Source organism: Doryrhamphus excisus, linkage group LG15 (assembly GCF_037039965.1).
Source record: "Doryrhamphus excisus strain RoL-2023G ecotype Guam linkage group LG15, RoL_Dexc_Guam_v1.1, whole genome shotgun sequence".
NCBI classification, from domain to species: Eukaryota; Metazoa; Chordata; class Actinopteri; order Syngnathiformes; family Syngnathidae; genus Doryrhamphus; species Doryrhamphus excisus.
In genome coordinates this window covers 16,080,748-16,108,709 of record NC_136371.1, presented here as the reverse complement: position 1 = coordinate 16,108,709, position 27,962 = coordinate 16,080,748, and the positions used below count along the sequence as shown (strand labels likewise).

The 27,962-nt window shown below is 35.9% G+C and overlaps 2 protein-coding genes across 10 annotated transcripts in view; both read left to right on the top strand.

Moving 5' to 3' along the window:
• als2b (alsin Rho guanine nucleotide exchange factor ALS2 b) overlaps positions 1-5,738 on the top strand; it is a 33,865-nt gene extending 28,127 nt beyond the window's left edge. For 2 of the 4 annotated variants that reach the window (XM_058052443.2, XM_078796730.1), the window contains 8 exons: positions 1,081-1,198; positions 1,384-1,541; positions 1,613-1,948; positions 2,023-2,077; positions 4,598-4,659; positions 4,741-4,890; positions 4,973-5,069; positions 5,135-5,737. In XM_058052443.2, coding sequence (XP_057908426.2) covers positions 1,081-1,198; positions 1,384-1,541; positions 1,613-1,948; positions 2,023-2,077; positions 4,598-4,659; positions 4,741-4,890; positions 4,973-5,069; positions 5,135-5,173 — 1,015 coding nt within the window. In that variant the 3' untranslated portion in view covers positions 5,174-5,737. Of the gene's footprint in view, positions 1-1,080; positions 1,199-1,383; positions 1,542-1,612; positions 1,949-2,022; positions 2,078-4,597; positions 4,660-4,740; positions 4,891-4,972; positions 5,070-5,134 lie in introns of all 4 variants that reach the window. The other 2 variants (XM_058052442.2, XM_058052444.2) reach the window with 2 other exon arrangements.
• A 2,902-nt stretch (positions 5,739-8,640) lies between these two features.
• mpp4b (MAGUK p55 scaffold protein 4b) lies at positions 8,641-27,683 on the top strand. Of its 6 annotated transcripts, none has more exons than XM_058052446.2 (22): positions 8,641-8,797; positions 9,159-9,254; positions 9,365-9,486; positions 10,803-10,880; positions 12,011-12,094; positions 14,838-14,969; positions 18,314-18,395; positions 18,456-18,541; positions 21,134-21,205; positions 21,274-21,470; positions 21,533-21,585; positions 21,665-21,682; positions 21,754-21,795; positions 21,867-21,887; positions 21,989-22,003; positions 23,711-23,749; positions 23,820-23,993; positions 24,065-24,145; positions 24,222-24,315; positions 26,774-26,882; positions 26,948-27,082; positions 27,146-27,683. In XM_058052446.2, exons 2-22 carry the CDS (start codon positions 9,197-9,199, stop codon positions 27,335-27,337), a joined length of 1,884 nt encoding a protein of 627 aa, XP_057908429.2. In that variant the 5' UTR covers positions 8,641-8,797; positions 9,159-9,196; the 3' UTR covers positions 27,338-27,683. The 6 variants fall into 6 exon arrangements, 5 of the variants coding, with proteins under 5 accessions (XP_057908429.2, XP_057908428.2, XP_078652859.1 ...); XM_058052445.2 differs by having other exon boundaries at positions 21,131-21,205; XM_078796733.1 differs by having other exon boundaries at positions 9,010-9,254; positions 21,131-21,205.
• The last annotated feature ends 279 nt before the right edge of the window (positions 27,684-27,962 follow it).

Sequence of the window (27,962 nt, the reverse complement as noted above, 5' to 3'; positions counted from 1 at the left end):
TGTTAGCACTGCTAGCATGCTAAGAATAACATAGTAGCATTTTTAGCCATTTTCATAGCTGGATGCTTATATAAACGCATACCGCTATTAAGCTTGGTGCTAGCATGCTAACATTAGCATAGCAGCATTTTTTTGCCATTTTTGGAGGTAGACGCATATTTTAACACTTAGTACTATTATGCTGGGTGTTAACATGCTAATGTTAGCACTGCTAGCAGACTAACAATAGCATAGTAGCTTTTTGAGCCATTTTCATAGCTGGATGCTTCTATAAACGCATACCGCTATTAAGCTTGGTGCTAGCATGCTAACATTAGCATAGCATTTTTGGCCGTTTTTGGAGGTAGACGCATATTTTAACACTTAGTACTATTATGCTGGGTGTTAACATACTAATGTTAGCACTGCTAGCATTCTAACAAATGCTTATATGAACGCATACCGTTATTAAGCTTGGTGCCAGCATGCTAACATTAGCATAGCAGCATTTCTGGCCATTTTTGGAGGTAGACGCATATTTTAACAATTAGTACTATTATGCTGGGTGTTAGCATGCTAATGTTAGCACTGCTAGCATACTAACAATAGCATAGTAGCTTTTTGAGCCATTTTCATAGCTGGATGCTTCTATAAACGCATACCGCTATTAAGCTTGGTGCTAGCATGCTAACATTAGCATAGCATTTTTGGCCGTTTTTGGAGGTAGACGCATATTTTAACACTTAGTACTATTATGCTGGGTGTTAACATACTAATGTTAGCACTGCTAGCATGCTAACAAATGCTTATATGAATGCATACCGTTATTAAGCTTGGTGCCAGCATGCTAACATTAGCATAGCAGCATTTCTGGCCATTTTTGGAGGTAGACGCATATTTTAACACTTAGTACTATTATGCTGGGTGTTAGCACGCTAATGTTAGCAATGCTAGCATGCTAACAATAGCATAGTAGCATTTTGAGCCATTTTCATAGCTACATTCAGCCACATTTAGGACAGGTACACACACAGGCCACTGAACTTTTGTTATCAAGGCTTATGCTGTGTTTTTTTTTTTTTTTTTTGCTGCTCGTCCCAGTCCGGAGCTCCTGTCTCAGAGTCACAACAGAACTCTGGAGAGTCTGGAGGTCATCCCTCAACATGGAGGCCCCATCACCATGGAGAGATATCACGCCGTCCGTCTTTACCTCATCAAGGTGAAGCCACACACAATGGTGCATTCAAAGTCACATCCAGTTTCTACCAGTCTTGGCTATTTTTATTTGATAAGGGGAAAATGTTTTGGAGAGCCATGAAAATTCCAGCTTTCCGGATCGGATTGCTTTCAGGCTTTGCTGTTCAGAATTAATCACAGAGCATCGTCTGGATTTTATCTCACCAGGCATGTGACACCTCGCTGCACCCACTCGGCCGCCTGGTGGAGGCGCTGGTGGCGGTCTACAGGATGACATACGTGGGCGTCGGAGCCAACCGCCGGCTCCTCCCGCAGGCCGTCAGCGAGATCAAAACTTACCTCAACCGCATCTTCCAGATCGTCAGGTAGGCACCGCGACCACGGCGGGAATTCGCTTCTTCGTTTTTTGATCGTCCTTCTCGGCTTTTGTGTTCAGGTTTCTGTTCCCGGACCTGCCAGAAGAGGGGGGTGTCATTCGAGATCCCATCGCCGACCTCCAAGGCAAAGAGGACTTGGGATTGAAACCGGAAAACTCACCCATGCATGAAGTCTCCAAGGAGAACACAACGATGGATCGGTACTCTTTCCTCCTCAGCCACGTGGTGAGCGGATCGGCTCTGCTGCTTCCTGTCCTGCTGCCCCGCCTCTACCCTCCGCTCTTCACGCTATACGCTCTGGACAAGGAGCGAGAAGATGACATCTACTGGGAGTGCGTTCTTCGTCTCAACAAGCAGCCTGATCTGGCTCTCCTGGCCTTTCTGGGCGTCCAGCAGTACGTCTCACACGTACTCACGTCTCAAAGGTGTATTTATTTCATGTTTTCATTTATTTATACTCTCCTCTCAGGAAGTTCTGGCCCGTTTCCATCTGCGTGTCACCAGCACCATCCAAGAAGCAGGAGGTACTTTGGTTGGCTGTTTAATTCATTCACTTCAAGAGAACATGATCAGGTTTGCCTCAGACTGGCCACAATAAAAGGTCCCTCCAAGGCACACATACTATGTACTGTTACGCTCAATTCAATAGTAATAAATTGAACATTTTTGTATTTATGGCATAAAATACCTGTTTATATTAGAGCCCTCTAACAATAAGTAGCATCCCTATAGCCACCTTTACACTCGTATTCCCCATCGTAGACCAGGGGTCTCAAACTCAATTTACCTGGGGGCCACTGGAGCTAGGGTCTGGGCAAGGCTGGGCCGCATCAGGTTTTCCAAAAAAAAACAAAACCATTTGTTAAAAACAAAAAAAATTAAAAAACTCAAATTTTCTACAATAAAAGCTCTGATAAAACATTCCACTGTTCTCAAATATCTTAATTTTTATTTTCTACACAAAATAAGATGAAAAATAAATAAACAAATCAAGAATAAAGAAAATCAATCAATAAGTAATAAATAAATAAATATAATAATAATAATAAAACAGCAAATAATAAAAACTTAAGAAACCACATATAGTTGGTGGGTAGACAAATGATTTTTTTCATATTAAAATGAACAAAGCATTATTAGAGCCCTGTAGACATGACAAAACACGACTATAGTCACATTTATTTAGCCTTCAAGTTATTTCCTTGAAACTTAAATAGCCAAAAACGTACCACTTCCACACGGATAGGGAGGATAACTATTAACAGTTATTTAACCTTTAACATGAACATTAATCAAACGTAATCATTTTTTCTGGGTACATGATACCATACAGCATCCATATCAAACTTGCACGGGCCGCACTAACATTAAACTTTCATATCAAGGCGGGGGCCTCAAACTCGTGTCCTGCGGGCCAAATGTGGCCCGCGGGCCGCGTGTTTGAGACCACTGTAGTAGACATAATAGGACAAAATAACACATTAGCTCTAAAACAGATAACATAGTCTCACATGTTAGCAATTTTTTTCTGGACAACCTACTTCCTGCGATGGCTATTGCATCATCAGTGTAATGTAATTGGAGGCCTTGAATGGCTTTATTCATAGCTAGATGCTTACATAAACGCATCTCATTATTATGCTTGGTGCTAGCATGCTAACTTTAGCACAGCAGCATTTCCAACTGTTTTTGGACTTAGACACATATTTTAACACTTAGCACTATTGTGCTGGGTGTTGACATGCTGATGTTAGCATTTCTAGCACGCTAACAATAGCTTAGTAGCATTTTTAGCCATTTTCATAGCTAGATGCTTATATAAACTTATACTGCTATTAAGCTTGGTGCGAGAACGCTAACATTAGCATAGCAACATTTCATGCATTTTTTGGAGATAGACAAATATTTTAACACTTAGCACTATTGTGCTGGGTGTTAGCATGCTGACGTTAGCATTGCTAGCATGCTAACAATAGCATAGTAGCATTTTTAGCCATTTTTGGAGGTAGGCACATATTTTAACACTTAGTACTATTATGTTGGGTGTTAACATGCTAATGTTAGCACTGCTAGCATGCTAACAATAGCATAGTAGCATTTTTAGCCATTTTTGGAGGTAGGCACATATTTTAACACTTAGTACTATTATGTTGGGTGTTAACATGCTAATGTTAGCACTGCTAGCATGCTAACAATAGCATAGTAGCATTTTTAGCCGTTTTCATGGCTAGATGCTTATATAAACGCATACCGCTACTAAGCTTGGTGCTATCATGCTAACATTAGCGTAGCAGCATTTCTTGCCATTTTTGGAGGCAGACACATATTTTAACACTTAGTACTATTATGCTGGGTGTTAACATGCTAATGTTAGCACTGCTAGCATGCTAACAATAGCATAGTAGCATTTTTAGGCATTTTCATAGCTAGATGCTTATATAATGCATACCGCTATTAAGCTTGGTGTGAGCATGCTAACATTAGCATGGCAGCATTTCTGGACATTTTTGGAGGTAGACGCATATTTTAACACTTAGTACTATTATGCTAGGTGCTAGCATGTTAACAATAACAGTAGCATTTTTAGTCGTTTTTCAAAGGGAGACTATCATATAAATATTATGGTAGGAGTTAGCATGCTAATGTTGGAATGTTTGGGACTTGGCGAAGGTCTGCGGTCTCTGAGTGCTTTTTTTAGTTCATTATTTCATTATTTTAGAGATAGAGTGAGGGTGCAATGTTCGAACCACGATGCTGTGAGGGATGTCTATACACCACTTTTAAAAAATTTTAAATTATTTTTTAAAATAATTTAACTTTTTTTTAAAAATGTCCATAAAAGTTAAACTTCTGCATTTATTTTTTTAAAAATAATTGTTTTTTTTGGATTTGTATTTTGTGCTTATCACTGCCACTATGACGCGTTCAAGGACTGCCGGATTTAGTGTATGTGGGGGTCCACTCCAGTGCATTTTAGCTTCATTTTATTTATTTCACCTGAAAAGCCAATATTCCCAAGTCATGTGATGATGTATCCGGTCCAGGTTCTGTCCAGCACCAAGGACACCTGCTTTGCCTCGGCGGTGGAAACCCTGCAGCAGATCAGGTTTGTCGTTTTTGGCGCACACAGCATCTCCAGTCACGTTCTTCCGTGCTTCTCTGTGAGCTTTTCTTGCTTGTTTTACAGCACAACGTTCACCCCATCGGATAAGTTGCAGGTGATCCAGCTGACCTTTGAGGAGATCACCAAGGAAGTCCAGTCGCTGCTGAGGCGGGATTTCCTGTGGTCCATGGACGACCTCTTCCCTGTTTTTCTCTACGTGGTTCTGCGTGCTCGGTTAGCTGCACATCTGTAATAGTTTCTTAATAGTTCGGAGATGGAGATCATGGAAATGTTCTTCTGCTGTCTGACAACCTAGAATCAGGAACCTCGGCTCAGAAGTCAACTTAATTGAAGACCTGATGGATCCATGCGTGCAGCATGGAGAACATGGAATTATGTTCACCACTCTAAAGGTAAATAAACACTTGGAATTTCTTACGGATTTGTTTTAATTCCGTAATTTCCTGTCCACCTGCAGGCCTGCTACTATCAGATCCAGCATGAGAAGATCACTTAATGCAGTAAGCGTCGCTGTTTCTCTCATAAAACTTGCATATGAGGCAGCCAATGGGGCGGCAGGGATCAGCCGACGTCTCGGAGCGCTTCATGTGCCGCCGCCAGGCCACACCGAGCGGCCGCCGTAAGTGTCGTTACGATCGATCGCGGCTGTTCCGTACCGAGAACTGAACGCGACGTTTGCGTTTTATTTGTGCCAAGAGACTTTATTTTACCTTTTTCGTTTTCAGCCGGTCAACTAATTCAAGACATGTTTTTACCGAGCATAGCATGAGATGAAGCTAAACCCAACTTTACCATAAAGCAGTGGTTCTCAATTATTATGTCTCATGCCCCGCCCCCTTGGGGACAGACGTTTTCACAGCGCTCCTGATTTGCCGTACTACTGAGAACCTTATTACTGATTCGTCTGTACAAACCAATGTATGAGTTGCTGTAACCATCATGGTTCAAGCATGAATAAAAAGACACTAACACACCTGGCAACCTTGAAGAAACGCTATGTTTCCCCCAACACCACCACACACTAAAAAATATTTTCCAAATATTATTTTTAAAATTTATTTTTATTATAACATTTAAATCATGCAATAATTATTTTACAAATTTATTGTCAAATATTTATTGCATGATTAAAAAAATATTTACACAATATTTTGGGAACCTTATACAGTATAGTTTAGGCTATTACGGAGGGCTATAAATATATTTATTTATATAAATATATTTAAAGAAATATTTATTCTTTAAATAAATATTTTACAATCCAAAATTCTTGCAAATATTATTTTTAAAATTTATTTTTATTGTAAAATATTTATTGCACAATTTAAAAATGTATATTTAAAGAAATATTTATTCTTTAAATAAATATTTTACAATACAAAATTCTTGCAAATATTATTTTAAAAATTATTTTTATTGTAAAATATTTATTGCACAATTTAAAAATGTGTATTTATAGGCCTACGTAATAAGTGTTATTGACCTGTTACAATATTTTAGAAACCTTATACAATATAGGTCAGGTTATTACTTAGGCCTATAAATATTTTTGTAATAAATATTTAACAAAAACATTTTTTCCAAATATTATTTTGTAAATTGTTTTTATTTATTGCACGATTTAAAATTTTTTTTTATAAGCGCTCCTGATTTGCCGTACTATCGAGAACCTTATTATTGATTCGTCTGTACAAACCAATGTATGAGTTGCTGTAACCATCATGGTTCAAGCATGAATAAAAAGACACTAACACACCTGGCAACCTTGAAGAAACGCTATGTTTAGCCCCGCCCCCGTGTCCCCTAACACCACCACACACTAATAAATATTTTAATATTATTTTTAAAATTTATTTTTATTGTAAAATTTAAATCATGCAATAAATATTTTACAAAAACATTTGCTAATATTATTTTTTTAAATTCATTTTTATTGTCAAATATTTATTGCACGATTAAAAAAATATTTACACAATATTTTCGGAACCTTATACAGTACAGTTTAGGTTATTACTTTGGGCTATAAATATTTCTTTAAATAAATATTTCACAATTCGCAAATATTATTTTTAATTGTAATTTTTATTGTAAAATATTTATTGCACGATTAAAAAAATATTTATAGGCCTGTCACAATATTTTAGGAACCTTATACAGAACAGGTTGGGTTATTAATTAGGCCTATAAATATTTTTAAATAAATATTTTACAATAACATTTTTTGCAAATATTATTTTTTACATTTATTTTTTTGTAAAATATTTATTGCACGATTAAAAACATATTTATAGGCCTAAGTAATAACCTATTGACCTGTCCCAATATTTTAGGAACCTTACCATTGTTACACGGTGGCCCGCCTCCTTTATGATTATTTTTGGTTTGTTTATCACACATAAACATTTCAGATCATCAAACAAATTCATCTATCAGTGTGGAAAAGGTTATAAAGCCATTTCTAAAGCTTTGGGACTCCAGCCAACCACAGTGAGAGCCATTATCCACAAATGTTGAAAACATGGTGAACCAGGTATTAGGTTTAGGGGGGAATCACTTTTTCACACAGGGCCGTGTACTAGGTTTGGATTTTCGTCTCCCTTAATAATAAATAAATATTTAATAGTTAAAATAATAATAAAAAAATATTTGCAAATTTTTTTTATTGTAAAATATTTATTAAAAAATATTTATAGGCCGAAGTAATAACCTGAACTACACTGTATAAGTTTCCTAAAATATTGTAACAGGTCAATAGGTTATTACTTAGGCCTATAAATATTTTTTTTAATGGGACTCCAGCCAACCACAGTGAGAGCCATTATCCACAAATATTGAAAACATGGTGAACCAGGTATTAGGTTTAGGGGGGAATCCCTTTTTCACACAGGGCCATGTACTAGGTTTGGATTTTCGTCTCCCTTAATAATAAATAAATATTTTATAGTAAAAATAATTTTAAAAATAATATTTGCAATTTTTTTTATTGTAAAATATTTATTTAAAAAATATTCATAGGCCTAAGTAATAAACTATACTGTGTAAGTTTCCTAAAATATTGTAACAGGTCAATAGGTTATTAATTAGGCCTATAAATATTTTTTTTAATGGGACTCCAGCCAACCACAGTGAGAGCCATTATCCACAAATATTGAAAACATGGTGAACCAGGTATTAGGTTTAGGGGGGAATCACTTTTTCACACAGGGCCGTGTACTAGGTTCGGATTTTTGTTTCCCTTAATAATAAATAAATATTTTATAGTAAAAATAATTTAAAAAATAATATTTGCATTTTTTTTATTGTAAAATATTTATTTAAAAATATTCATAGGCCTAAGTAATAACCTAAACTATACTGTGTACGTTTCCTAAAATATTGTAACACGTCAATAGGTTATTAATTAGGCCTATAAATATATTTTTTGATGGGACTCCAGCAAACCACAGTGAGAGCCATTATCCACAAATATTGAAAACATGGTGAACCAGGTATTAGGTTTAGGGGGGAATCGGATTTTTGTCTCCCTTAATAATAAATAGATAAATTTGTTTGATGACCTGAAATGTTTAAGTGTGATAAACTAATAATAATAAATAATCATAAAGTGGGCGGGACATTGTGTAACAATGGTGTCAATTGAATAGACGAATCTTCCCCACAGAAACTGAGGTCATGTGACGTTATGTTTCGTCCACTGTTGAATTCTTCAATGTGTAAAATGTGGCGTTAAGAAACAAAAACGATGCTCAATGGTACGTTCCAAGCTGGGTCACCAACCTGCGGAGCCACCTCCTTTTTCCAACAGCTCTGGTTGAAAGAGTTAAGAAGATTTGTCAGCTCCACAGCAACCAACGAGCGAGTGAGTGAGCGAATGAGTGAGGGGGGGGGGGGGGGCGGGGGGGCAGGATTCCGGCGGCCAGAGGCAGCAGGTTCTCTTGCACGGGATTAAATGGGATCGGGAGAGATTACAGCTCGGACGCTTGGTGCTGTGTTGAGTCTCCACTTTGCCAGGGAATATTCTTTGTTCTGCAACGGGATCGATGACATAGGATCTTGCGGGATCTGGAAGATCCTGGAAGCTAGTGGCGTTCTTCTTCTTCTTCTTCCTTTGGACGTGGAGGTAAAGTTTCACTTTGATGAATGACTTATGTACATTTAAATACATAAGCAGACATCTTGGATGTGTGTGTTTATGACTTAACAGACTGAGAATTATTAAAAACGTAAATTATAGAATACGCTAGATGATGCAATCTGGTAGCGTTCTTTGTATTTACATGAGTGTTATTACGGGCCGCCATTAACCTCTGACCTTTTCACACTGACGACCAGCTCAAGATGGGATTACCGTCAGGAAAAAGCGGTCAGATGTCACAGAACCCCCCCCCATTCCCTTGGAGTAACGTAACATGTGTGTTACTGCGAAGCTGCAGACAAGTACTGTAATGTAGTATTGTTATGAAATATAATCTTGTTCGCAGGCTCGTCGCCGCGTTTTAAGGTGGAGCGTTCCGCGAGCATGAGGCAGGCGGTGGAGGCTCAGGTGTTAAGCCCTCACTGTGAACTCGGAGAGCATGGTCCGTGGGTGGAACACAAAGTGCAACGTTTTAGTGCATTAGCGTTTCACTTGCACTCGGATGCTGTAACCGTGTGTGTGTGTGTGTGTGTGTGTGTGTGTGTGATGCAGGCCTTCGCCAGATCCTGACAGATGTGGTGGAGGAGGTGAGGCGCACCCTGAATCAGGACATCGACGGAGCAGAGATTCTACAGAGTCTTCTCAACGCATCCTGGTTGCAGTCGCTGCTCAAGGTGCCCACTCCCACTCCCACACAAACACACTAGGGTGCATCAAATTTGAATGGGAAATTTTAATTTTAAATTCATAATATCAATTTGGCTGGCATTCCATTTTTTTCTAATGAATATAAAAATGTCTTTTGCAAAGTTTTGAGGAAATCCATTGAGATTTAGGGTTATCAAATGCTACAGTACCACTCTCAATAAATATGAGGCATCAGTAATACTGTCTACTCTATATTACCGTTGTTGATATTAGCTAACTGTTTGCTAGAAGTGACTAAAAGTTGTTTAGATAAGTAATTCATAGTTTATACAAATTTGTATTAAAAAATGTTATCGCTGGGGTCCACTTCCGGTTTCTGGGAATGCGCTTCCGGTTCACTTCCGGATGTCGCCGGGGAGGAGATCGATCGCTGGAGACTGCACGGTAGGGTGCATCAAATTTGAATGGGGAATTTTTAATTCATAATATCAATTTGGCTGGCATTCCATTTTTTTCTAATGAATATAAAAATGTCTTTTGCAAAGTTTTGAGGAAATCCATTGAGATTTAGGGTTATCAAAGGCTACAGTACCACTCTCAATAAATATGAGGCATCAGTAATACTGTCTACTCTATATTACCGTTGTTGATATTAGCTAACTGTTTGCTAGAAGTGACTAAAAGTTGTTGAGATAAGTAATTCATGGTTTATACAAATTTGTATTAAAAAATGTTATCGCTGGGGTCCACTTCCGGTTTGTGGGGATGCGCTTCCGGTTCACTTCCGGGTGTCGCCGGGGAGGAGATAGCTCGCTGGAGATTGCATGGTAGGGTGCATAAAATTTGAATGGGAAATTTTAATTTCATAATATCAATTTGGCTGGCATTCCATTTTTTTCTAATGAACATAAAAATGTCTCTATATTACCGTTGTTGGTGTTATGCTTGCTCAGCTATTAGCTAACTGTCATTAGCAAACTGTAGCTAGCTAATGTTAGCTACAGTAGAGGCAATGAGCACTAAATACCTATAAATATGACTACAAATCATTCAAATTACAAAGATAAAAACACAAATTTGCTAGTAATATGTAATAGGAGTATAAATACCAACAAAAACTGCAGTTTTTGCTGACCTCAAATCTCCATGGCGACCATTGAACTTTATTCCACAAAAACAGATGTATGGTGGCACCCCTAAATAATCATATATTGGAAAAATATTTTGTATGTGTTGTTTCTACATATATTGGAACACTTTTAATACCCAGCCATATCAACACACACACATGTGAAATCCCTGTTTCCACACACAGAGAGTGACAAAGTTCCTCTTGAAACAGGTTTATGAGGGTCTTCAAAGGTACCTCCGAGACTCCCCAGAGCCGGCCCTGGACTACGCATCCGGACTCGCATTTCAGGTTTATTTTGTGTTGGTTCTGATGCTGGACCTTTTTTGTCTTTCATGTCGTCCTTCCGGTCGAGTGGTTAGCGCGCAGACCTCACAGCGAATGGTTGTTTGTCTATATGTGCCCTGTGATTGGCTGGCCACCAGTCTAGGGTGTACCCCACCTCTCGCCCGAAGACAGCTGGGATAGGCTCCAGCACCCCCCACGACCCTCATGAGGATAAGCGGTAGAAAATGAATGAATAATTTAATTAAATTAATTTTATTTAATTTTATTTAATTTTATTTAATTTTATTTAATTTTATTTAATTTTATTTAATTTTATTTAATTTTATTTAATTAAACCGGGGTTTCGTTTAATTTAATTTGATTAGTCCGGGGTTTAGTTTTAATTTAATTTAATTTAATTTAATTTAATTTAATTTAATTTAATTTAATTTAATTTAATTTAATTTAATTTAATTTAATTTAATTTTTTATTTTATTTTATTTTATTTTATTTTATTTTATTTTATTTTATTTTATTTTATTTTATTTTATTTTATTTTATTTTATTTGTGATTTGTAAAAAAAATACATTCCATACTTACACTTGCGTCATTTATTGATATATTATTTGTATTTATTTTGTGAGTCTGTTCATTCATTTAGAATGAATGAACTTTTAAAAATGTAATTTAAAAAAAGAAATAAATGAGTAAAAAAAAAGAGTAAGCACAAAAAAAATTATATATATATATATATATATATATATTTTTTTTTTTTTTTTTTTTTAATCACATAAAATAAATATGGGCTGCACTGCTGACGAGTGGTTGGCCACACAGCTAGGAGACCCGAGTTCAATTCCACCCTCGGCCATCTCTGTGTGGAGTTTGCATGTTCTCCCCGTGCATGCGTGGGTTTTCTCCCACATTCCAAAAACATGCTAGGTTAATTAGCGACTCCAAATTGTCCATAGGTATGAATGTGAGTGTGAATGGTTGTTTGTCTGTATGTGCCCTGTGATTGGCTGGCCACCAGTCCAGGGTGTACCCCGCCTCTCGCTCGAAGACAGCTGGGATAGGCTCCAGCACCCTCGCGACCCTCGTGAGGAAAAAGTGGTATAAAATGAATGAATGAATCTTGTCCTTCCTGTTCAGCTGCTGATTGACATCAAGGCGTTGCCTGGATGCTCTGAGGAGGCCAAGGAGCTCGACCGACTCCTGCGACAGCCTCACTTGCAGGTAGGGCGAGTGGCGAAAAAAAGAGTCAGAGCAAAGCAATCCAAGCACCCCCCCACACACCCACACACACACACCCACATCACCTTCTCACTGCACCATAAAAATAAGCATCAACTCACAACGCACATGTCACATGACACCCATACCTTCCCACCACAAACACATTACCGTGTTTGTCGTATTTTTGATTGCAAAACAAGCGCAGGAGTTCAAGTAAACATTCTCGTAATCGTTATTCTTCATATACGGTAAAGCGGAGGCACGTCCTAAAAATGAATATATGATATTTTAATGACAATATTCCAAGAAAAAACTCAACCTCAGCTTTGTCATATTAGTGAAAAAGCCTATTATTAGTATCAACTTTGCTCTTTGCCCCCCCGACTTAATTTCCATAATATTTTGGCTTTATACTATTTAGTTACTATTTAGTTTTTTATTTTTTACTATTTAGTTTACTTCATTTTAGTTTATTTTAGTTTACTATTTAGTTTATAATATTTTATAAGGGCATCATTTCCCGCACCTAATTTTCTCGTAATATTACAACCTTTTTTGTGAATATTTCAACCTTATGCATTCTGAAATTGTGATTTTTTTTCTTTTACATTTTGAGTTTGTAATATTTTGACTTTATCCTTGTAAAATGACTTCAGATTTTTCCATTTCTGCTCATAAAATGATTTTTTTTTTCTCTTAACATTTTGACATTATTGATTTTTCTAATTTTGCTGCTGTTTTTTTTTTCTTTTAATTCTATTTTTTTAGAATACAGGCCATAGCCACACTTTGGACACCCCCTGCAGTATTCCCTCATTTACCGCGGTTAATTGGTTCTAGACCTGACCATGATGAGTGGATTTCCACAAATTTTTTTTTTTTATTTTACTTATTTTTTCTCATAATTTTGCAACTATTTTTTACTATTTAGTTTACTTCATTTTAGTTTATTTTAGTTTACTATTTAGTTTATCATATTTTATAATGGCATCATTTCTCGCACCTAATTTTCTCCTAATATTACAACCTTTTTCTTGAATATTTCAACCCTACGCTACTGAAATTGCGACTTTTTTTCTCGTTCGAACAAGGCTTGTTTCTTGTAATATTTTGACTTTATTCTTGTAAAATGACTTCAGATTTTTCAATTTCTGCTGCTGTTCTTTTATTTTTAAATTTTACTTGTTTTTTCTCATAATGTTGCAATGTTATTCTCATGACAATTTTTTTTCTCTTAATATTTTGACTTTATACTTATAATATTTAATAAGGGCATCATTTTTCGCACCTAATTTTCTCGTAATATTACAACCTTTTACTTGAATATTTCAACCCTACGCTACTGAAATTGCGACTTTTTTTCTCTTTCAAACAAGGCTCGTTTCTTGTAATATTTTGACTTTATTCTTGTAAAATGACTTCAGATTTTTCAATTTCGGCTGCTGTTCTTTTATATTTTTTTTTACTTATTTTTTCTCATAATGTTGCAATATTATTCTCACAAAATGACAATTTTTTTGTCTTAACATTTTGACTTGATTGATTTTCCTCTTTTTGCTGCTGTTTTTTCGTCTTTAATTCTATTTTTTAGAATGTGCCACAGGCCATAGCAATCAAGAGTTTGTAATATTTTGACTTTATTCTTGTAAAATGACTTCAGATTTTTCCATTTCTGCTGCTGTTCTTTTATTTTTTTATTTGACTTATTTTTTCTCATAATTTTGCCACTATTTTTTACTATTTACTATTTAGTTTACTTCATTTTAGTTTATTTTAGTTTACTATTTAGTTTATAATATTTAATACGGGCATCATTTCCCGCACCTAATTTTCTCGTAATATTACAACCTTTTTCGTGAATATTTCAACCTTATGCTACTGAAATTGCGAATTTTTTTTCTCGTTTGAACAAGGCTCGTTTCTTGTAATATTTTGACTTTATTCTTGTAAAATGACTTCAGATTTTTCAATTTCTGTTGTTGTTTTTTTTTTAATTTTACTTATTTTTTCTCATAATGTTGTAATATTATTCTCACAAAATGAATTTTTTTTTGTCTTAACATTTTGACTTTATTGATTTTCCTTTTTTTGCTGCTGTTTTGTCTTCTTTAATTCTATTTTTTCGAATGTGCCACAGGCCATAGCAATCAAGAGTTTGTAATATTTTGACTTTATTCTTGGAAAATGACTTCAGATTTTTCCATTTCTACTGCTGTCATTTTATTTATTTTTAAATTTTATTTATTTTTTCCCATAATGTTGCAATGTTATTCTCATAAAATGAATTTTTTTTTCTCTTAACATTTTGACTTTATTGATTTTCCTATTTTTGTTGCTGATGTTTTTTTTCTTTAATTCTATTTTTTCGAATGTACCACAGGCCATAGCCACACTTTGGACAACCCCTGCAGTATTCCCTCGTTTACTACGGTTAATTGGTTCTAGACCTGACCATGTTGAGTGGATTTCCACGAAAAATGATAAAAATTGAATATTTTTGTACTTAGCCCATAGAAAAACATGTTTACGGTCTTTTTAAATACAGTTTTTAAAATTGTTGGAGTCCTTTAGACATGAAATAACACCCCTATAGTCACCTTTACACTTGTCTTTCTCAACCTAGTAGACAGTATATGAGAAAATAAGACAGAAGGTTTGTAAAATTTGCATAAATTTGCATATTCTTTCAACTTATCGGCTATATTAATTCATCCAACGGTGCAACGTTTTCCATGTTGTGCAGGCTTTGCTTTCTGCGCACGACAGCGTGGCCCAGAAGGACTACGAGCCGGTGTTGCCGCCGATGCCAGCCGACGTTCCGGATGACGAGGAAGCCACCAGGATCGTCTGCCTGGTCAAGAACAAGCAGTCGCTGGTATGCTGCAAAAAACGAAACTCTTACAAATGAGCTTTGACTTTAAACCCCAGCACTGGATTGGATCCAGTTTGATGCACGCTATTTATCACTTTGTATCGCTTTACAATATTTATCATTCGTGACGATTTTTTGCAGACAGAATCAGCTTGGCTCGGCACGAGTGAGGATAAATGCAACATTTGGGATTTGGGCAACCTGAGCCTTTTTTATCCACGATTTGTTGTTTGTCAGGGATGTTTGGAATATTTCTAATAAGTAATGGTTTAATTTCATTTGAACATGCATCAGATTACAATTGAATGCATCCCATAATCAGTTCCCAGTTCCACATGTCCAAAAGGAGTAGGAAGAAGCAAAGCTTATTAAATCCTACCCCTCCATCTGGTACTTTTACAATCAGTAACTGTTACATTTGTTCACTTCCTGCTTTCCTAATATAGTTTACGTTTTTTTACTTTATTTTATTAATTTGTTTTTTTATTATTTTACTTTTAATTTTTTAAATGTTTTAATTTTTACAATTTTTGTAATTTAAAAAATTATTTAATTTTTTTAATTTTTTTTTTAATTTTTGTCACGTGCTGAAAGAGAAAATCAGGACTTTTGTGTCCATAGAGAAAGTTTATGGTAATGGTAATGGTTTAATTTCATTTGAACATGCATCAGATTACAATTGAGTGCATCCCATAATCAGTTCCCAGTTCCACATGTCCAAAAGAAGTAGGAAGAAGCAAAGCTTATTAAATCCTACCCCTCCATCTGGTACTTTTTACAATCAGTTACATTTGTTCACTTCCTGCTTTCCTAATATAGTTTACGTTTTTTTACTTTATTTTATTAATTTGTTTTGTAATTATTTTACTTTTAATTTTTTAAATGTTTTAATTTTTAACATTTTTGTAATTTAAAAAATTATTAAATGTTTTTAATTTTTTTAATTAAAAAAATTATTAATTTTTTTTAATTTTTTAAATTAAAAAAATTATTAAATATTTTTTATTTTTGTCACATGCTGAAAGAGAAAATCAGGACTTTTGTGTCCATGGAGAAAGTTTATGGTAATGGTAATGGTTTAAATTCATTTGAACATGCATCAGATTACAATTGAGTACATCCCATAATCAGTTCCCAGTTCCACATGTCCAAAAGGAGTAGGAAGAAGCAAAGCTTATTAAATCCTACCCCTCCATCTGGTACTTTTACAATCAGTAACTGTTACATTTGTTCACTTCCTGCTTTCCTAATATAGTTTACGTTTTTTTACTTTATTTTATTAATTTGTTTTTTATTATTTTACTTTTAATTTTTTAAATGTTTAAATGTTTTAAAATGTAAAATTTTTAAACATTTTTAATTAAAAAAATTAGAATTTTTTTTTTGTCACATGCCGAAAGAGAAAATCAGGACTTTTGTGTCCATGGACACAAAATCAGTAACTGTTACATTTGTTCACTTCCTGCTTTCCTAATATAGTTTAAGTTTTTTTTTATTTTTAAATTTTTAAATTTTTAAATTTTTAAATTTTTAAATTTTTAAATTTTTAAATTTTTAAATTTTTAAATTTTTAAATTTTTAAATTTTTAAATTTTTAAATTTTTAAATTTTTAAATTTTTTTTATTTTTTTATTTTTTTTAATTTCTTAATTTCTTAATTTCTTAATTTCTTAATTTCTTAATTTCTTAATTTCTTAATTTCTTAATTTCTTAATTTCTTAATTTAAATTCAAATGATAATTTAATATTTAAATATTTTAAATGAAATTGTATTTAGCAAACATCAACTGCTTGTATCGTTTCTCGAATTGAATAATTGTTGTGCATTGTTTGCGGAAGAAGAAGATGTAGTATGAAGGTTGCCATTCGGCATTGCAGACCCATAACTCCATGAGTTCCTCTGTCGTCTAACAGCTTCGCCACAATCCGAGAGCTTGTTCGCAGCTTCCTGCCATGGCGGAAAGCCCCAGAGCGGGGATCCGCAGTCGCTGGGACACGCTGAGGCGTCTGACGCGCCAGAGGCTTCACTTAGAGGGCGCGCTGAGCTCCGGGCGCTTCCCCAGTCCGAGTGAGGCGTGTTCGGGAGCGTGTAGCGTCCGCCGAGGCAGCTACCCGCCAGCGGAGGCGCTTTGTCAGCAAGCGCGTTGGCCCCGCCCCCCGGCCACGAGTAGCGATAGCCGGTGTAGACTTTGTCACGCGAACTTCCTCTGGCGGCGTAATGTCAACCACTCAGCTCCGTCGGTCTACAACTCTGTTCTGATTGGTAAGACGAGATGTCAATCATCCATCACTAGCCACGCCCCTTTTTCCTTCATCATCCATCGCTTGCGGTTATTGATTGTTCATGTCTTTTCTCTTTGGAGACAACTTCATTGAGGAGATAGATGGCAGAAATGTGGATGAAGCAACAGCGCCGCCCATTCAGGCCCCCGGTGTGCCCCAGCGGTGGGTTGTGTCCCCACCCGGTTTCTCCGGTTTCTACTACCCCAACGCGGACCCCAATTTGCAGCCGAGTCTGCTTCCAAGGCTAAGAAGCCCGCGAATCCGCACGGCGCCCCCTAGCCCCATGTGCCCCCAACGCCTTGTACGGATCCCCCGGGCGCCCCCCGTGGAGCTGGCCAAGCAGGAGAGTCTGGATGAGCTCCGGAGTACCGTACAGCTGGCCGCCAGCTCCATGGAGAGCAGCACCAAGGACATCAAACTCCTCGGGGAGAAGATGGCGGCTGCGACCGACCGCATGTCTGAAACCGTCCAGGACAATTCCCAGGCTTTAGTCTTCCTCAGTCGCGTGGTGGAGCAGCTGCAGGTGCGCCTCGGCGCCTCAGCATCCAAGGTTCAATTGCCTGAGCGGCGCCCGTCCTTGAAATCCACGCCGTGGATCGTATCGTCTTCGTCTAGCTCGCTCAGCAGCTGTACGGACCAGCCGTCCACTTCCGGGGCCACCAGCTGTCTGTCGGGGGCCTGCCGGGGGTCACCGCGATGGAAAGCAAAGAAACCGCCACCATTGCATTCTTGGACGAACGGCACCTTGAACGAATCCAAAGAGACCGTAAGAGGAAGTCGCTCCCAGCAGCGGAAAAAAGGGAGGAAGTCGGCGACCTGAGAGGCCGGCGAAGGCGAAACGCCCCACCTTTTTGTGTTGGTTGCATTTTTTTTTTTTCATCTCCGTCTCCATCATTAAGGACCATTTCCTGCCATTTCCTGCCATTTCCTGTCTTTTGGCGTCCACTTTCACTTTGTTCATTTGTGTTTACTGCAATCCGCCACGCTGTCCGTCATTGAACCATCACCGGAACTCCATTTTGTCTCCTCGCTCTTCTTACGCCGTGTCCCCATTTCTGTCCTAGGGGGCCACGATAAAGAGAAATGACATCACCGGGGGGATTTTTGTGGCTCGGGTGATCCACGGAGGCCTGGCCGATCGTAGCGGTGAGTGTTTGATGCTCACGACGCCGGTGAATGTGTTACCCATTTGTGGATCTTGAACAGGTCTCCTGCACGCCGGGGACCGCATCGTTGAGGTGAATGGGTTCCCGGTGGACGGCTTGGAGCCGGAGCAAGTCATCCAAGTTGTGGTATGTTATCCGAGTCCGCTGTGGGAATGTTCTCATTTGAGAGGCAAGGGAAAGTCTTTATTTGGGCAGACAAGAACCAAACAAATCGTGACTTTTCGGCTGCACGGCGGTCGAGTGGTTAGCGTGCAGACCTCAATCAAGATACAGTAATCCTTCATGTATTGCAGTGAATTTCCGCTACACAGTATTCTTTATTTATAAGTGTCGTATTTTGTACTTGAAGCATAAACAACCTGTTTCCGAGTTTCTAAATATTATTAGAGCCCTCTAGACATGAAATAACACCCCTATAGTCATCCTTACATTCATATTATTACCCAATTTAGTAGACATAATAAGAGAAAAGGGTTATTATTTAATTAAATTAATTAATTAATTAATTATTTTAATTAATTAAATTAAATTAATTTTTATTTGTGATTTGTAAACAAAATACATACCATACTTACACGTACGTCATTTATTGATATATTATTTGTATTTATTTTGTGAATAAACAACCTGTTTCCGAGCTTCTAAATATTATTAGAGCCCTCTAGACATGAAATAACACCCCTATAGTCATCCTTACATTCATATTATTACCCAATTTAGTAGACATAATAAGAGAAAAGGGTTATTATTAAATTAAATTAATTAATTAATTAATTATTTTAATTAATTAAATTAAATTAATTTTTATTTGTGATTTGTAAACAAAATACATACCATACTTACACGTACGTCATTTATTGATATATTATTTGTATTTATTTTGTGAATAAACAACCTGTTTCCGAGCTTCTAAATATTATTAGAGCCCTCTAGACATGAAATAACACCCCTATAGTCATCCTTACATTCATATTATTACCCAATTTAGTAGACATCATAAGAGGAAAGGGTTATTAATTTAATTAATTTATTCAATTAAATTAATTTTTATTTGTGATTTGTAAACAAAATACATACCATACTTACACTTATGTCATTTATTGATATATTATTTGTATTTATTTTGTGAATAAACAACCTGTTTCCAAGCTTCTAAATATTATTAGAGCCCTCTAGACATGAAATAACACCCCTATAGTCACCCTTACATTCATATTATTACCCAATTTAGTAGACATAATAAGAGAAAAGGGTTATTAATTAATAAAAATAATTAATTAAATTATGCCTTATATTTGTATTTTAGTAGATGTAGAAATTTTTATGCTTCAATTATTCCTTTTGATAATTTTTACGAGCGGGGCTGCACGGCGGTCAAGTGGTTAGCGCGCAGACCTCACAGCGAATGGTGTGCCCTGTGATTGGCTGGCCACCAGTCCAGGGTGTACCCCACCTCTTGCCCCCAAGACAGCTGGGATAGGCTCCAGCACTCCCTGCTACCTTTGTGAGGATAAACGGTATTAATTTAATTTAATTTAATTTAATTTAATTTAATTTAATTTAATTTAATTTAATTTAATTTAATTTAATTTAATTTAATTTAATTTAATTTAATTTAATTTAATTTAATTTAATTTAATTTAATTTAATTTATACCGCTTATCCTCACGAGGGTGGCGGGGGTGCTGGAGCCTATCCCAGCTGTCTTCAGGCGAGAGGCGGGGTACACCGGGGTACATTAAATTAAGTTTAATTTAATTTAATTTAATTTAATTTAATTTAATTTAATTTAATTTAATTTAATTACATTTAATTTAATTACATTTAATTAAATTTGTGATTTGCAAAAAACTACATTCCATACTTACACTTACGTTATTTATTGATATATTATTTGTATTTATTTTGTGAGTCTGTTCATTCATTTAGAATGAATGAACTTTAATTAAAAATGTATTTAAAAAATATTTAAATATTTTTAAATATTTAAAAAATTACAAATTTAATTAAAGAAAAGAAATAAATTAGGAAAAAAAAGAGTATAAGCATATTTGTATATAATAATAATATAATAATATATATATATTTTTAAATCACATAAAATAAATATGGGCTGCACGCCTGATGAGTGGTTAGCCACACAGCTAGGAGACCCGAGTTCAATTCCACCCTCGGCCATCTCTGTGTGGAGTTTCCATGTTCTCCCCGTGCATGCGTGGGTTTTCTCCGGGTACTCCGGTTTCCTCCCACATTCCAAAAAAAACATGCTAGGTTAATTAGCGACTCCAAATTGTCCATAGGTATGAATGTGAGTGTGAATGGTTGTTTGTCTATATGTGCCCTGTGATTGGCTGGCCACCAGTCCAGGGTGTATGAATGAATGAATTGTGACCTTTCATTTTTCAGTATTTGCAAACAAAACGTTTGGTCAACCCTGGTCTATATTGTGTTTTTTTGGGGGTAAATGTAACTATAGGGGTGTTATTTCATGGCTGGAGGGCTCTGAAAACCATATTTAGAAGGTTGTAAGCAGGTTTTTTATGCTCTAACTATGACAATATTCCATTTGTAAATAAGGAATGAAAGCTAGCTGTAGTGCCTCTGATTGTTGTTGATGAGAACAATATTGTAATATTATTATTATTATGGTATTATTGCTGTGAAAATCATTCAAATTGAAAGTACTGTAATGTATATTTATTCGATTCCAACCAGCAGGCCAGAGCGCAGGGCACCATCATGTTCAAAGTGGTTCCCATCACCGACAGGCCAGTTCACCATCTCACCATGGTAAGTGACGGCAACACTTCCCGACTCATCCGGGACATCAAACACCCCCCATCTTGTTTGCGCCGCAGCTGTACATGCGGGCGATGGTGGACTACAGCCCTCAACAGGACCCCACCATCCCCTGCGCGGACGCCGGCGTCCCCTTCAAGAAAGGCGACGTCCTGGAGATCGTGGACCAGACCGACGCCCTCTGGTGGCAGGCTAGAAAACTCCCCAGCGACGCAGCTTGCGCCGGGCTCATCCCTTCCAGCAACTTGCTCAAAAGGTCAGTTCGGCGCCTCGTACGCCCGTTATGTCCGGTCCTGACTTTGACGTGGATCTTCACAGGAAGCAGCGGGACGCCATGTGGTCTTACCAGCTACACGCCTGCATTCACACACGTGAGATCACCCACTCATGAACTTTGCTTTCATGTTCGCATGAACTAAACATGTTTCTTCATGGCTTACTTGGATGAAGTCAGCACGGTGGAGGAAGGTACGGCTCATTTGGGGACGGGGGGGCGGGGGGGTGTGTTTCTTGTGTTCATGTCCTGTTTCTTCCCACAGAGGAGGACTTGATGGCCATTGATGAGAAATGTGTGGAAGCAGGTAAAGCATGAGCGTGATGACAAAAAAAAAAAAAAAAAATGGAGTAACTCCACTCTTCTTTTCTCCGCTAGACGAGGAAGCTTTTGAATCCGGTAGGTAAGTCTTTATTAGATGAACCTCCTCACACTGCTTCTTTCTACTCAGTTTTTAATCATCTGCTCCTTTTTATTTGCTTCCTGGTGCGGAACGTCAGAGGAACTCCGTGATGGTGAGAGGTTAAATATTTATTTAACGGTATTATTTTTTATTTTAATTGGTATTTATTAATTATTATTATTAATTATTATTTTTTATATTTTTATATTATTTTTTATATTTTTATATTATTTTTTATATTTTTATATTATTTGTTAATATTTGTGTATATTTTTTATATATTGTTTTATATTATTTTTTAATATTTTTTATATTATTTTTTAATTTTTTTATATTATTTTTTTTAGATTATTTTTTATATTATTTTTTAATATTTTTTTTATTTTTAATTACACATTTTCACAATCTATATTTACACTTGTTTTTTATGTGTTCATTTATTTATATTTAAATATATTCATATTTATTTTATTCATTCATTCGTTCATTTTCTATTTTATGCACTGGTGGCCAGCCAATCACAGGGCACATATAGACAAACAACCATTCACACTCAACATTCATACCTATGGACAATTTGGAGTCGCTAATTAACCTAGCATGTTTTTGAAATGTGGGAGGAAACTGGAGTAGTTCACACAGAGATGGCCGATGGTGGAATCGAACTCAGGTGTCCGAGCTGTGTGGCTAACCACTCGGCAGCCTGCAGCCCGTATTTATTTTATGTGATTTAAAAAAAAAATATATATATATATATTGTGCTTACACTTTTTCTTTTTACTCATTTATTTATTTTTTTTTTATGGACTGTATTTTTTTTACAAATCACAAATAAAAATGTATTTATTTAAATTTAAAAAACAAAAATACTTAAATTATTATGTTTTAAGTGTACAAAATATTTTTTAAATATTCACAATTTTTTTGTAAAAAAAATATGAAGAAATAATGACAATTAAGTATTAGCATGTAGTGTATTTATTTTTAATCACCAAAAAACATGTTTAAAGTTAATAAATGAGCAAAATTAGCAATATGTAGTATAGAATATATTTTTAAAAACACACCAAAAATAATGTAATGTAATAATAATGTAATGTAAATACATGAATAAATACAAAGTGTAACTACAGAATATGTATTTTAAAAAGGCATATATATGTGTGTATATATATATGTGTGTGTATGTTTATATATATGTATATATATATAATTATAATTATATATATTTATATAATATATATAAAATAATCAAACAATTAAAAACTATTTAAAAATATAATAACAAAAATAATGAATATTAAGTGTAAGTATGGTATTATTTGGTAAATTGGTATATTGGTAAAGTATTTTTTTAAATGACAAAATATATAAATATCTATATATTGTATATATATATATAGTTATTATTGTATTATTAATGTTATTATTTGTTATTATTATTATTATTTATTTGTTATGATTTGTTATTAATGTTATTATTAATGTTATGTTATTATTGTATAATTATTGTATATATATTTAAATAAATAAAAAAATTAAAGTTCAAGTACAGAATAAATTTAAAATAATCACAAAATAAATGAAATTATTAAAAACTTTTTTGATCACAAAAAAATGGTGTAATACAAAAATAAAAACTTGGTTTATTAAATTCTAATGATTTTGTTATTTATTCATATTTCCACCCACATTTCTACATTCTCTACGTACACTCAGCATTTTGAGTGCAGCCAAGGATCCTTCAGAAGGAGAGATGTGTTCTGATAAAAGCGTCTTTTCTTTTTGTCTGCCATTTGTCTTCCTGTCAATCTGGAAGGAGACGACGTGAGCGGCACCCCTGTGGGCGTGTACTTGGGTACGTCTTCAATTCTCATGGCTTTAAGGGTTTTTACGAGGTTTTAAATGTACCCTTTTTTTGTTCTCAGCCGGGTTCAGGCACAGCTTGCGTCTGTGTCGCAGGCGCTCTCACAGCGGCGGCCTCGCCTCCTGCCCCGCCCGCTGCCCCAACAGCTGCATCAGCGCCCCCATCTGCGCCTACGAGGAGGTGGTGCGCTACCAGCGCGGCGCCCGTGATGCGCACCGTCTGGTTGCTCTCTTGGGTGCGCTTCATTCCTTCCAACTGACACGTTTGGGATATGTTTAATGTTAAACTCTGGCCCGCCTGCCGCAGGTCCGTCGGGCGTGGGTGTCAATGAACTCCGCCGGGGCTTGATTGAAATGAATCCCGACACCTTCCAAGGGGCGGTGCCTCGTACGTGACGTAACGTGACGTCCTGTACGTGTTGCCGCTCAAATGTCTCATGACGATTTCTCTTCTTCTTCTTCAGACACCACAAGAGCACCCAAAGGATACGAGGAGTCTGGTAGAGAATATCACTTCACCAGCCGAGAGGTCTTTGACAACATGGTGCTCAAAAGCAGGTGGGACTTATTTTAGTCCGATACAGGCATCCGTATCGGGTTTTTCTGTTTTTCACAGGTACCCGTTTCTGTCGACTGGTTATAATCACAAAATGAAAAAATGAAATTATTAAAAACTATTTTTTTAATCACAAAAAATGGTACAATACAAAAATAAAAAATTCAAAAAAAATTCCATTTTTTTTGTAATTCTAAAAAAATTCTAAAAAAATTCTAAAAAAATTCTAAAAAAATTCTAAAAAAATTCTCTACGTACACTCTTGAGTGCTCTTGAGTTCTCCTTTTGAGGAGAAAAAAAATTTACATAATAAATTTAAAATAATCACAAAATAAAAAAAATTTAATTAAAAACTATTTTTTTTAATCACAAAAAATGGTACAATACACAATATATATATATACCAATACGGGCCATAAAAGGGCCATACTCTTCCTGTTGGTATCGGTTTTTTCTATTTTTAGCCAGTCGTGAATCGGCACTCACAGGTACCCGTTTCTGTCGACTGGTTATAATCACAAAATAAAAAAATGAAATTATTAAAAACTATTTTTTAATCACAAAAAATGGTACAATACAAAAATAAAAAATTCTAAAAAAATTCTAAAAAAAATCTATTTTTTTTTAATTCTAAAAAAATTCTAAAAAAATTCTAAAAAAATTCTAAAATTGTAATTATTTTGTTTTTTATTCATATTTCCACCCAAATTTCTACATTTCTACGTACACTCTTGAGTGCTCTTGAGTTCTCCTTTTGAGGAGAAAAAAATGTACATAATAAATTTAAAATAATCACAAAATTAAAAAAAATTTATTATTAAAAACTATTTTTTTAATCACAAAAAAATGGTACAATACACAATATATATATATATATATATATATATATATATATATATATATATACCAATACAGGCCATAAAAGGGCCATACTCTTCCTGTTGGTATCGGGTTTTTCTATTTTTAGCCAGTCGTGAATCGGCACTCACAGAAAAATGAAAAATTCTAAAAATATTCTAAAAAAAATTCTAAAAAATTCTAAATTTTTTTTAAAAATATTCTAAAAAAATTCTAAAAAAATTTCTAAAAAAAATCTAAAAACTATTAAATTGAAATTATTTTATTGTTTATTAATAATTCCACCCAAATTTCTACATTGTTGACGTACACTCTTGAGTGCTCTTGAGTTCTCCTTTTGAGGAGAAAAAAAAATTATTTGCAACCATTCGATGGCGCATTATTGCCTGTCTAAAATGGCACGAGCATCCCACAATGCATTGCGCAATCACGTGCGAGTATGGCAAGATTTTGTCGACGCTGCTTGATCCAAGATGGCGCGTAAACAAATTTGATTGTATTTTAGATGCGGTCAAATGCAAGCCGAGGTAGAATATGAGCAAAAAATTGGGATGTTAACCAAAACATGTGCTAACCGGGGCGGATGTTAACTGAGGTACCACTGGATAGTATAAATATGTATTGTACTATAAATCAAGAAAATAATTTAATACACATTTTTTGAATATATTTTTCTTGTGTTGACGTGCAGGTTCGTGGAGCACGGCGAGTACATATCGCCTCTCTAAAATGGCACCCGCATCCCACAATGCATTGCGCAATCACGTACGAGTATGGCAAGATTTTGTCTACAGATTTTGTAAACAAACCTGATTGTATTTTGGATGCGGGCGAATGCAAGCCGAGGTAGAATATGAGCAAAAAATTTGGATGTTAACCAAAACATTTGCTAACCGGGGCGGATGTTAACTGAGGTACCGCTGAGGTATTACAAAATCAAAAAAAAAAATTTTATACACATTTTTGGAATATATTTTTTTTGTGTTGACATGCAGGTTCGTGGAGCACGGCGAGTACATATCGCCTCTCTAAAATGGCACCCGCATCCCACAATGCATTGCGCAATCACGTACGAGTATGGCAAGATTTTGTCTACAGATTTTGTAAACAAACCTGATTGTATTTTGGATGCGGGCGAATGCAAGCCGAGGTAGAATATGAGCAAAAAAATTGGATGTTAACCAAAACATTTGCTAACCGGGGCGGATGTTAACTGAGGTACCGCTGAGGTATTACAAAATCAAAAAAAAAAATTTTATACACATTTTTGGAATATATTTTTTTTGTGTTGACATGCAGGTTCGTGGAGCACGGCGAGTACATATCGCCTCTCTAAAATGGCACCCGCATCCCACAATGCATTGCGCAATCACATACGAGTATGGCAAGATTTTGTCTACTGCTTTTGTAAACAAACCTGATTGTATTTTGGATGCGGGCGAATGCAAGCCGAGGTAGAATATGAGCAAAAAATTTGGATGTTAACCAAAACATTTGCTAACCGGGGCGGATGTTAACTGAGGTACTGCTGAGGTATTACAAAATCAAAAAAAAAATGTTATACACATTTTTGGAATATATTTTTTTCGTGTTGACGTGCAGGTTCGTGGAGCACAGCGAGTACAAAGGAAACGGGTACGGCACCAGCAGGGACGCCGTAAAGGAGGTCTTAAACAGCGGGAAGATCTGCGTGATTGACATTGGAGCCAATGTGAGTGGACGACCACGCTGACGTCGAATGAATCGGAATTTCTCACTCACCTTTGACGTGTTCAGGCTATTCAGGCGGTGAGAACACATGACCTACGGGCTTATATCATTTACGTCAAGCCGCCGCCGCTGGAGCGACTCAGGGAGACGAGACGGAACTCGTTCATCACCACCGACTACTACATCAACCGCCCGTTTAAGGTGGTTATCATCCACTCATGTTTTCAAAACGACCTGCGATGTTCACCTGTTTACTCCCAACAGGACGAGGACTTCCAGGAAATGGAGGAGGCCGCCCGCAAACTGGAGTCGCAGTACTCGCAGTTCTTCGATCACGTCATCGTCAACGATGACTTGCAGGAGTCCTGCATCCGGTTGCTGACGGCGGTCCAGAAAGCGCAGGATGAGCCACAGTGGGTCCCCGCCAGCTGGATTCGACCCGCCTCGGACTCCTAAGACACCGTACCAGGGATGCAGTTTACTACAAAACATGGTTTACAGATGACGTTCTTTCATTGCTTTCGTTTTCTGTTCTTCACTTGCACAACCTGATTGAGTCCTCGTCCTTCCTATTAGTGGAATGGGAGGGACTAACTTGAGTGGTTGCAATTTATAGTCAAAAAGGAGAGAAGAAGAGGAAGTGGGTAACGACAATAATGGATTTGGGACAGCACAACACTCAGGAATTAAGTACGCCGGATCCAAATGGGCAAATTGTGACACCGCCTGTGCCAGAGGTGTCCAAAGTGTGACATCGGGCGGCACACGGCACGGTACACGGCAAAGTATAATTTAACTATTTTATTAAAGTTGTTTTAAAATAAATAAATAATAATTTTATTTATTATTTATTTATTAATGTCATTAATTTTTAAAAATATTTTAAAATATTTATTAATTTATTTATTATCATTTGTTATTATTTCTTATTAAAAATAAATATCAAGAGAAAAAAAAGTGGTCATCTAACATGTAATTTCATGAGAATTATATAATAATAAGGAAAAATAACACAGTTTTAGTAGTATAAATTTAAATATTCAAGAAAAAAATTGTGTTTTTAAGTCACAATATGAAAAAC

Bases quoted from the DNA above. Each gene is read 5' to 3' on its own strand.
- mpp4b (XM_058052445.2), top strand. From the start codon at position 9,197: ATGAGGCAGGCGGTGGAGGCTCAGGTGTTAAGCCCTCACTGTGAACTC. The intron at 9,255-9,364 runs GTCCGTGGGTGG...TGTGTGATGCAG, and splicing joins CTGTGAACTCGGAGAGCATG to GCCTTCGCCAGATCCTGACA. The intron at 10,881-12,010 runs GTTTATTTTGTG...CTTCCTGTTCAG, and splicing joins CATCCGGACTCGCATTTCAG to CTGCTGATTGACATCAAGGC.